The sequence below is a fragment of the Leiobunum rupestre genome, chromosome 1, assembly GCF_980474605.1.
Source record: "Leiobunum rupestre chromosome 1, qqLeiRupe1.1.hap1, whole genome shotgun sequence".
NCBI classification, from domain to species: domain Eukaryota; kingdom Metazoa; phylum Arthropoda; class Arachnida; order Opiliones; family Sclerosomatidae; genus Leiobunum; species Leiobunum rupestre.
Genome location: NC_143384.1, coordinates 58,318,004 through 58,330,083, shown reverse-complemented (window position 1 = coordinate 58,330,083; position 12,080 = coordinate 58,318,004). Strand labels below are relative to the sequence as shown.

Here is a 12,080-nt window from a genome sequence, read left to right as displayed (position 1 = left end):
GTTAAAACGATAATTTACACTCTTAAGAAGAAAATACAATTGAAGAAATTTTTTAACGAACCTTAATAATTAGTTATAAATTAAATTAAATTCATTAACGCTGAAATCTGGGTGCCGCCATTACCGATTTCAAAAAAAATTATCGATCAGTCACCGAAGACACCACGCACGAAACTATAGAGCCTACTCTCTCTTGCTCTATCCGAATAGAGATAAAAGCACGCTTACCGTTGTACATGCTGTATTTTCAACTTGATTCTCTCTTTGTGGTCACATGACTCACAGACTCCTCAATCGTTGGCGGGAGATTGTTTTAGACTGGCCAATAAAAATACTAGAATATAAATCGTCTGCTGTGTTTCTTAAGCCTAGGACTAATTTTTTGCAATTATATTCAGCGTTGCCAGGCGTACCATAATTATGGTACACTTCAATAATTTTACTTCGAAATCTTGGTCGTACCATAATTTTATCCGTGTACCATATGGTACGCTTTTATGCAATAATTTCCTTAAGATGAACCATATTTTCAATAATTTTTACATAAATCGAATATTATGATTTTTATTCATGTTCAGACCCATACAAACAAAATTGTCTGGAGCTGTAACTCACAACAAAATTACTAAACTCAGTTTGCGGCAGTTTGACAGTTCTCTACTCAGCTCCAGCACGATAGCGCCATCTCTTATTTTTCACCGAAACACAAAACCACCGACTTCCACCTTAATATCTCTAAATTAGGTGGTTTTGACTCATGTTTCATAAAGAAAATAGTATTAAAATTTTAAATAACTTCAAGTTCTTTGAATAAGAGGAAATGCAATAATTTTTCCAAGAATTCAATAATTCTCGATCAGTGGTGCAATAATTTGGAGTTTCTTAAGCCTAGGACTAACAGCCTCTCTCTAATTTTTTGCAATTATATTTCATAAATCTGAAATGCTTCGTGTAAATATTTTTGAAGTGGAACCGGAATATCAGAAGAAGAACTCAGGGTAATAGAAAATCGACAAAGAAGTGAGATAGTTGGTAATGCCCAAATTCAAATCAATTTAGAGGAAATCAAAAAACTGCACTTGTGGGAAATGTGTCCCTGAATGGGTTGGCCTAAGAGATATTTAAGTTGGAAGGATGCAAGGGGAGGGTTCATCTGTTGGAAACAAATTGAGAAGATTATTGAGTACTAAAATTGGTCTGATGGAGATGAACCAGCTCAGTGTGTAACTAATGACATTGATTACAAGTTTATGTGCCAATGAAAGCGTGCTTTGAGAGCCTCATATAGGAGCTATTTGCACGCTCGTCAAAGACAATTACCTTAAATTTTTACAAATAGGTAGGTAATTTTATATTAAAATGTAACTTTAACTTATTATATTTTATATTTTAGAACATATCGTTTCACAGCTTATAGAACGTATACGCTGTCCCACTTTGCACAATTCTTGACGTACGAATAAACTTTCCTGAAGATGATGTAAATACATATACAAGCTACAAACCTGGAGTGGAAAGAGAGAGATTTAGGGCTATTTAATAAGCTGTATACGCTACCGATATTTTATGATATTATGATGATGATTTATAAGATATTCCGATATTGAATATCTATTTAATCACTAATAGTTTGTGATAGAAATTTTGTCATAGTAGCGAGTTATTGGGAAATTTACTAACACAATATTTCAATCACAAACTATTATTGATTAAATAGAAATTCATAATCAGAATATCTTATAAATCATCATGATAATATTATAAAAATATTGGTAGCGTATAAAACTTATTAAATAGCCCTAAATCTCTCTCTTTCCACTCCAGGTTTGAAGCTTGTATATGCATTTACATCATCTTCAGGAAAGTGTTTTCGTACGTCAAGAATTGTGCAAAGTGGGACAGCGTATACGTTCTATAAGCTGTGTAACGATATGTTCTAAAATATAAAATATAATAAGTTAAATTTACATTTTAATATAAAATTACCTACCTGTTTGTAAAATTTTAAGGTAATTGTCTTTGACTAGCGTGCAAATAGCTCCTATATGAGGCTCTCAAAGCACGCTTTCATTGGCACATCAACTTGTAATCAATGCAGTGGCGTAGCTAAGACCCGCGAGGCCCCCCCGCAAAACAATATTCGGAATTTTATCCGGTATCTAGTATATACTTTGCTATGAAATTAGGGGGGCCCAAAAGCTCCGAGGCCCCCCCCGCACTGCGGGGTCTGCGGGGGCCTTATCTACGCCACTGAATCAATGTCATTAGTTACACACTGAGCTGGTTTATCTCCATCAGACCAATTTTAGTACTCAATATTCTTCTCAATTTGTTTGCAACAGATGAACCCTCCTCTTGCATCCTTCCAACTTAAATATCTCTTAGGCCAACCCATTCAGGGACACATTTCCCACAAGTGCAGTTATTTGATTTCCTCTAAATTGATTTGAATTTGGGCATTACCAACTATGTCATTTCTTTGTCGATTTTCTATTTCCCTGAGTTCTTCTTCTGTATATTCCGGTTACACTTCATAGAGATTTACACGAAGCATTTCAGATTTATGAAATATAATTGCAAAAAATTAGAGAGAGGCTGTTAGTCCTAGGCTTAAGAAACACAGCAGACGATTTATAATCTAGTATTTTTATCGGCCAGTCTAAAACAATCTCCCGCCAACGATTGAGGAGTCTGTGAGTCATGTGACCACAAAGAGAGATTCAAGTTGAAAACACAGCATGTACAACGGCAAGCGTGCTTTTATCTCTATTCGGATAGAGCAAGAGAGAGTAGGCTCTATAGTTTCGTGCGTGGTGTCTTCGGTGACTGATCGATAATTTTTTTTTTAAATCGGTAATGGCGGCACCCAGATTTCAGCGTTAATGAATTTAATTTAATTTATAACTAATTATTAAGGTTCGTTGAAAAATTTTCTTCAATTGTATTTTCTTCTTAAGAGTGTAAATTATAGTTTTAGCGCTAGAAAACTTCGAACCAAACTTTTCCTTTAATTTTATCCGAAATTTTTTACTGATCTGCTTCTCTAGCTCAAAAATAGAATTATCACACTGGTATCCGCTATAAACAATTGAAACACTATTATAAGGTCATTTAAGTGGCAAATAAAGGTTTTCTAAAGGCTGAAGCAATCTTTTTTAAAAGCATTGCCTCCTAAAGTGTTTTAAAAACGTTCACTTTTTGTTGTGATATTTGAGATTAAAAACAGTTTAAAATTTCGGTTAAAGATAAGTGATGAGGGGTTATACAATCATCGTGTGTGTGTGTGTCTGTGGGTGTGTTTGTCCGGGCTGCGAACGTGTTCGCATTTTCGGAGCAGAGTGTAATCGCTGCGTACGCAGTTTCTTGGAATAAGGGAAAAGTTTTTTCCAAAAGCGCCCTCTTTGGTCATTGGGTATATTATAATTTACTTCTGTGAATTGTGATTGTACGTGAATAATCTTTGACGTTTGGAACGGACCGAGTGCTAGGGGATACGGTAAACGTCTTAACGTCCAAATGGCAGGGTTTCCACCAAATGTTCACGGTATACGTCTTATTATCAATTTGCTATAGTATCGGCCGGCAATTGAACCCGAACCCTCCGGCACGACAGGCGAGTGTTCTACCACAGAACCACCGATACATGTTACGATTTGTGGAAAATTATAAACTCAGCTTAGCGGAAGAGTATATTAATAGTTTTTTAAGTCTACATTTCTTACGTATGAAGTTTTAAAGGTCAAATCTTGTTTTAGTGCAGTCAGCAGAGATAAGATGGTTAACGGATAGAACCCGTGATTGGTCCAATTAGTTAGTTTTTTGTTATTTATTTTACGGGTTTTCTTATCGACTTAGATTTAGTTGTATTAATGCCATGGCGTTGGTTTAATCTTTATTGATATACGAGCTGTCGTTTAGTCAAGTGGCTTTCTGTCCTTTGTTAATGGTAAGGTTTTTGCTTCTTGTTAATATATTTGGTGTGGATATTTGGATTTCTACGATTCCTAATGCAGTCATTGATTTCCTGGGTGTACGAGTCATTATATTATATTGGAAATTGGACGGCATTGGTTTTTTTATGCGGTTAGTTTCACATCGTCAACAGGTAGTCTACGAGTTGTCCACTACCAGATGTCGAATATAGCTATTCTACGGTATCTTCATCGAGGGCGAGTGATGAAATAAAATGAGTGATAAAGATGTGGCAAGTAATTCGTAAGCGAGAAAAATACAAATACCCTCTGTAGATATTTATTACATTAAAATTTGCTTCGTATTATATTTAACTGATAAACTTGTTCTGTAAATAGGGTTAAATTCAATTGTGCATTGTTTAAGTACGTTGAACTCACTGTTGTAACTACTTAATTTATAATATTCTGAATAAATTAAACTCGATTGTTTCGTCTCAATTATTTTAATTATAATTAAAATCTTAAACCGGGAGGGATTGAACCGGGATTACGTTTTTAGAAAATAACTCTAAATTGTGAAATATATCTTTAAGGGTCATCTCGAGAAATTAATACAACTAAGGACGATTATTCCGAGGAGAGGTTTATTTTGGCTTGCCAACTTGTTTTATAAAATATGGTTTAAAATAATATTTTTAAAAATATATTACTCTGTTTTTTTAACATCCTGACAAAATATAACCAAACGTTTTCTCGTTGAAAGGAATTCATTAATATCGAACTTTGAAAGGCTTCCTATTATTTTTTTTCTTATTTAGCCATTAACTGTTTGTTTGTCGGTTAGCCAGGAGTAAATCGGTCTATTGTTTTAATAATTTCTTTGTTCCAGCTAAGATATATCGCTTTGGTTTATGAAAGTTTGTTTTTCCAAATAATCAATAGCTTTTCGCTTCACATGATAATCTGAAACGGAGAGAAAACACATTCTTAGAATAGTATAATAGACATTTTAATGTTCGCTGAATATGGTTTTTGGAAATTTTTTTTAAATATAAACCTTTTATGTTAAGATTATTTGGAATGGCTTCATCAGTCTTAATCTTCTTAATTTACTTTGAATGTATTGAGTAAGTTCATTCAATTTAAACGATTTATTTATTAGTTTACAAAACTATTTATTTCCTAGAAGTGTTAAACCATAAAGAGTGTAATTACAACTAATATGACCCTTCCTACTGTTGTAATGCTACCTATCCGACCGAAACTTTTTTCGACACTGACACTCTCGACCAGCACGGACTTGACCTCACAACCAAACTGAGCAGTAAATATACAGGTTAAGAAACAATTTTTAGTACATTTGGCGGAAAGATATTAGCCCGAATTTCTGGTAATTCGTCGGCTGCAATTTCTAATTTCTCCTTTTCTCTGTGGATTTCCTAAATAGGTTCCTGTGCTTATTATATTAATCCGTTTTCGAAATATATTTTACTAAATTTTCAACTGATCAATAAAAATTTTATGTATAATATAAGATTTTATCTTTATTAACGCGTATTTTAAGTATTATGTTCCTAAACAATAATCATGTCGTACGTTTATCTATGTCAACGTGGTAATCTTGGCATTACCCGTTTTATATTTACTCTGTGATCGCTAAATGGGGCATGTCTTACTTGTAGCAGAAGTATATAAACAAAACAAGAAGTGTACTACTTTGCTTAATTTTTAGCCTTCCCCATGCATTCCATGAAATTTTCTAAGCAGACGCTACGCACACGTCGGTAAAAATAGAGGTCACCAATGATAATAGTGGTTAGAAAAAGAAGTGTTCCGAGTTCAAGATATGAATTTCCACGCTTTCCGGATTTTAAACATTTTGTATTAATTTTAAAAGTCGTGTTACTTAATTTTAATCGCGATTTATATTATAAAGGTTTTTATTGTCATGGTGTTTTATTTTGAATTTAATTTAACTGGTATTTAGTGATATTTCAAAGTTATCTCTATATGGAGGTCTAAGCCTTTTGGATACCGTGGTAGTTTTTGTTACTACTAGTTTATAACCGGTTTTAACTAGTTGTTAGTTAACACGAAAATTGAGAAATAATTAATTCAGCCATTAAACCTCGACGATTTAAAATGCCACGTAAAAAATCCAGCACAACTTCTGTTACTTCCAAAAAACCAATCTACACAGTGTGATTTTTATCTAAAACCTACATCAACGAAACAAATTCAACGTGACAACTCTGAGTTTATGTGTAATGCAGCCACTGAAACTGAAGAAAAAATGAAGAAGTTGAAACTAAAGAGGTGTCTACAGAATCATTAGATTTTAAACCACGCTGGGTTGAAAGTACTGTATCGGAAGTTATAACTAAAATAAATCAGGAAGTTGCAGGTGAAAGTTTACTCTTAAACCATAGAAACACACAGTGTGATTTCTTTATAAAACCTAAATGCTCAAGAGAATCTCAAACTGAAAATGTGGAGGGTCTCCTTTTGATTGAACAACTTGTGCGGGAAAATCGTTAAAGAAAACCGCACGGTTTAGAGTTAGGATTTAAAAGTTGTCCAGAAAATTTCAAAAGAATGAAAAACAGTGAGAACTTATTATCAGTAGCAGAGCCACCCGGTAAATTTTAAATATTGCAATTGATTTAAAAATTCCAAAAAGTAATTAATTTTTTTTTGTGAATTGTAGTTGTTACAAATGTTGAAAATTGGCAGAGAACCTAATTACTAGTAAACCACACGAAAAGGCTCTATTGGCTATCAAGGACTACATAAGAAACTTGAAACCCAGTAAGTACTTTGTCACGTAACAATTTCACCCTCTAATATTGCTCTTTTAATTTAACAATTGTTTTATAGGTGATGTAAATATTAACTAAATGAAGAATCGTGAAAGAAATCTTATTCAAATAGAAGTCAAAAGAGACGATACTCTAAGACTATGCGCCAATTACTTCGCTTCACCCGTGAAACGAATATTTTCCACCAACGGAACTGTAACAACATGGACACTATTTAAAACTCCAGCAACAAAAGTGGTTTTTGATCCTAATTCTGAAACTATAGATGTCAATTGGAACATTGTTCAAGAAGCCCCTTTAGAGTTAGGAGATTGTTTGGTGTTTTGTCCTGGTATTTCTGAAGTAATTATATTAAATATTTGAAAATGGTTGACAACCGTGATAAGATAAATTAAAGTAGATTATTTATTTTAGAATGGTAGAGAACTGAAGGATTTTGATACAAAAAATCTGAAAATAATTGATTATCCTTTTAAAAGACTACAATCAAATGACTGTCGGGTTTGGCATGTTCCTCCAACTAATGTGAATAAAGATAACAACAAAGATGGAATGTATCAGTGTGGAAAATGTCGCTACTTAAATCAGTATTTAAAACAGGGTTGCCAGAGTACCTGGAAAAGCCAAGGAATTTGAAAAAAAAATGCTGAAAGTCAGGGAATTTAAACTGTTCTCTTGGCCCTTATGATACTTTCCAATGGTATCCAAGCTATTTCTAAAATTAAAAAAATCCTTATTTTAATTATAAAATTTAGCCATTCTTACTATTAGCAGAAGTATATATTAAATATTATCAGAAGCATATAAATTTATATATACTTAGTTGTATTGTCAGGGTAAACCTGGAAAAGTCGGGGAATTTGAAAGTGGATCATCACGAGCTAGCTCAACTTAGTGTATTTCCTGCCAAAATATTGCAAGATAACAAAACTTTAGGATAACTTTATAATTATGCTAACCCTAAATACGAAAGTCCCCCTAATGATAAAAATTCTGTAATGGCCTGCTATTATTATTTATACGCATGTAATCAATTATTTGAAAACGGTCTACTCTCCCATGACAAAGTTAACTCAATGGATTCTGCCCCTATAAATTCTGTGAAAAAAGGCTTAGAATATTTCGAATGTTGGGCAACAGAAATAAGTATGTGTGAGCAATCATTAAACGAACAAACGAAGATCAAATCAAATGCGAATAGAATAAGTGGGAATAAGTTTTTAGCATGGCAGACTTGGGAACATTTAAGGATTTGTGTATATGGTTTCTATGGATTATCCAAAGATTTTCTTTCGCGCTACCCTGCAAAATCGATTTCGCCGGTCAGAATAAACGGTTCAGCCGTAGAAACTGTTTATAGTCAGCTAAAATATATCACTGGAGGGAAAATAACAAGTTTAAACTATTCACCGGGTACAAGGGCTTAGCTAATAAAACAAGTTGGCAAGCCAAAATATACCTCTCCTCGGAAGAATTGTCCCTAGTGGTATTAATTTCTCGAGATAACCCTTAAAGATATATCTCCGCAATTTAGAGTTATTTGTTAAAAATATTAACCCATTTCTATCCCGCCCGGTATAAAATTTTAATTATAATTAAAATAATTGAGACGAAACGACCAATTTTAATTTATTCAGAATATCATAAGTTAAGTAGTTACAACAGTAAGTTAGACGTACTATAACAATGCACAATTGAATTAAACCCTTTTACAGAACAAGTTTATCAGTTAAATATAATACGAAGCAAATTTTAATGAAAGAAATATCTACAGAGGCTTTTTGGAATTACTCGCTTACGAAATACTTGCCGCATCTTTAACGCTCATTTTATTTCAACACTCGCCCTTGATGAAGATACCGTAGATATCTGGTAGTGGACGACTCGTTCACTTCCTGTTGACGTTGTGACGCATACCACATGAAAAAGACCAATGCCGTCCAATTTCCAATATCATATAATGACTCGCACACCCAAGAAATCATTGACTGCGTTAGAAATCGTAGATATCCAAATATCCACACCAAATGTATTTACAAGAAGCAAAAACCTTACCATCAACAAAGCACAGAGAGCCACTTGACAAACCGCCAGCTCTTAAAGCAATTAACGTTAAATTATCTCCTTTGAATTAACAGAACTATATATAGGTCGTTAAGAAAGTGGACCACCCACAGGGTCTACCCTTTAACCCTCTAATCTCGGCTGACTGCGCTAAAACAAGATTTAACCTTTAAAAAATACCAGATTAGGCCTTCATTAATTCATTAATAAAAAAAGACTTTATTACCTATTATGCTTACGATGCCTGTCTTAATTTCAGTGAATCTAAGCAGCTATCGGTGGTTCTGTGGTAGAGCGCTCGACTGCCAAGCCGAATGGTCTGGGTTCGAAACCTGGGTGGCGCATTTGTTTTTAATCAATAGAGAAACGCTAAATTAGAATTTCTTCGATGCAATAATTTCAATTTCAATTCTATTTCAATTAAACCAAAATTTCCTACTCTATTAAATATGCTTCCGATAAAGCTGAAGGTCTAATTTTCAATAAGGCGTAACAAGTGTCGGTGGTTCTGTGGTAGAACGTCCGCCTGTCAATCAGGAGGTCTCGGGTTCAAATCCCGCCCGATGCGATCGCAAATTGATACTAAGACGAATACCGTGTACAACTGGTGGAAACCCTGCCATTGGACGTTGAGAGGTAGCATTACACTCAGCACTCGGTCCGTCCCAAAGTCATTAAGAAGAAGTTGGAGAGAAAACGCCCATATAAACACAACAGACTCAACATGCACAACCATCAGAACACAAACACAACAAATTCAACACTCACAACCTACGCATAAACATTACAAAAACGTAATACACCAAAACGTCACGACGGTGAGCGAAAAAACACCATCCAAACCAAACCGCAAATGCATCCGTTAACGCTCACCGTCACCCGGTGGTTTTGCCAACCCTTTGAGAAACTGCGTACGCAGTGATTACACTTTGCACCGAAAATGCGAACGCGTTCGCAGTCCTGACAGACAGACAGACCCACAGACCCACCCACTGACCCACCCACAGACCTACAGACAGACACGGTCGTTGTATAACCCTCCTAGGGGACTTTGTCCCCTCGGAGAGGTAAAAATGCACCAAAACATCGCAGAATGCAGAACAACTTTACCGTAAAGTAAATTTGGATTTATTTCAAGAATATTGAAAATATTTTCTAACTTTTAAAATAATATGTTAAAACCAAAAGTATATAAATTAATTTATGTACTTCCATTAAAAACCTTTTTGTTTTATTAAAATGTGTTTGAAAAAAATATCACAAAGTTATTATTAAATAGCAATGAATTACAAGTCACTTAACAATTAACATAACAAGTTGTGGTTTACAAATCACATAATGACTAGTCTAGGCATAACGTTTTCCCAACTATAATTTTTATACGTTTAGTTTTAATGGGACTATCACTCAGTACTTTTCTTTTACGAGGAATACCTTTACCACTTCGTACTTTTCTTATTGGAACACTTATTTTAGGAACAGTTTTATCTCCCTGTAATTTTCTTGTAGGAATAGATATTTTAGGAACCAAATTATCTCCCTGTAATTTGCTCTTGGACGTAGTTTTCATTGCGGTGTTTCTGTAGAGATAGCACCGAAGGTTTTGTCCGCCTATACCTCTTTTACCATTTCTATCATTTCTTTTTTGAACTTTTTGTCGAAACAAATCTCCCAATTTCGCATGACCAAGCTTTCACTGCCAGACTTGTCGGAACTCTTCTAAATCTTCCCATTTAAAACCTCTGCTAACCACCTCCGGAATGTTCGCTATGGCTTGATGAAATATTTCTTCCATTTCCTTATTCGTCTTCAGTGAAGCCATAGTTTCTTCTAAAGTAAATTCAAACTGTTATTTTTACCAAAAGTATATAAATTTCATTTATTTACTTCCGTTTTTACTGATTTTAAGGTTAGAAAAAAATGCAATACTTACTCGAGACATTTTGAGGGAAATCTGTGTTGAAATGCCCTTTAGTCCACTCAGCTACTACGAGATCATTAACCTCTTTGACATACTCCATGAGGAACACATGCCGTATAAGTAGTCCACCTTTGTTAATGTGAATTAAGGCGGGGGGAATGTCCTCCGGAAACTGGTCCATTTTTCTCAAAGATAAGCTAATCTGGTACAATTTATGGGCCTTATCACGCTGATGTTGTGTTATAGGATATTTATTTTTTATTATCTTCTTGTAAATTTGCATGTTTTCCTTGTTGATTTTCCATATCTCTCGCAGGAATCCACCTCCTGACCCGCATAGTGGGTATAATTGGTCGGTTTTAATATTCCTGATAGGTTTTTTTAGAAAAATCGTCCTTATTTGCTGGTTGGGTGGCTGGTTGGCAATTAGCAATGCTATATCTTTGGCCCGTTTTAATTTTTCATTTTCATTCGCCACCTTGCTTGCAATCCAATGAACTGTAAGGGCCACTTCTGTTTCACCGCAATCAAAGATTCCAAAATCTTTAGCAAACTCTCCAAATGAGTATTCTGTTAACCATTTATTCCAAACGCAAGGAAAGTTCGTTTGTTTCCCCTTCTCAGCCTTGTGACTATGTCTCAGCGAAACAAATTTTTCACCTAGCAGATTGATTAAGTCATTTATTTTCAGGCTTTAACTTTTCTATTAAACCACGACGAAGACCATCGACATCAGTAGTAAAAAAACCATCATCATAATTTACGTCGACAGAAAATGTTGGACCAAATTTGAGTTTGTCAATATACATAAAAGTATTACTATTTATTTAATATTTTGACCAAATAACAATAAATAATAAAAAATACATACCTACTACGACTTTTCTAAATTCCGGGGGTCTATTAAAAAAACGATCCATCGACCAATCGCCTTTCGCCGGAGGAATTTTTTTTGGCTCATCGCCACTACTTTTCTTATGTACCTAGTAAAGTGGCCGATGAAGTCACGTGATTATTTTAGCCGCGTTGCCGAACTATTTCCATCCGCGCGAAAGGGGGAAAGCAAACGAAATTACATGGCGCACGAAAATTCTAAGTAGTACACTTCTTGTTTTATTTATATACTTCTGCTTGTAGTAATAAAAATAAATTATAACTGTTTTTAAATATTATATATGTTAATTAATTAACTATCGCTTTGAAATATAACGCAATTGTCGGTATGTTCCAAAATTTTATAACGAACGCGGGTATAAATTCAACCATAAACCGGCCAAATTCAAAATTACCGCTACAGGTCTACCAGAATTTCGTACTAGTAGATTTTACAAAAACATAATTACACATTTGTGCCCTTTTAAC

General features: G+C 34.3%; 1 protein-coding gene across 1 annotated transcript; it reads right to left on the bottom strand.

Annotated features, from left to right (window-relative positions):
* Nucleotides 1-10,088: 10,088 nt before the first annotated feature.
* Nucleotides 10,089-11,388, bottom strand: LOC149963382 (uncharacterized). The gene is made up of 2 exons (XM_090170579.1): nt 10,731-11,388; nt 10,089-10,627 (listed from the first exon to the last, which is right to left on the bottom strand). The coding sequence occupies exons 1-2, from the start codon at nt 10,999-11,001 to the stop codon at nt 10,491-10,493; spliced, it is 408 nt and encodes a 135-aa protein (XP_090026705.1). The 5' UTR covers nt 11,002-11,388; the 3' UTR covers nt 10,089-10,490.
* Between the last annotated feature and the right edge of the window lie 692 nt (nt 11,389-12,080).

Bases quoted from the DNA above. Each gene is read 5' to 3' on its own strand.
- LOC149963382 (XM_090170579.1), bottom strand. From the start codon at position 11,001: ATGCAAATTTACAAGAAGATAATAAAAAATAAATATCCTATAACACAA. The intron at 10,628-10,730 runs GTAAGTATTGCA...AATTTACTTTAG, and splicing joins TTTCCCTCAAAATGTCTCGA to AAGAAACTATGGCTTCACTG.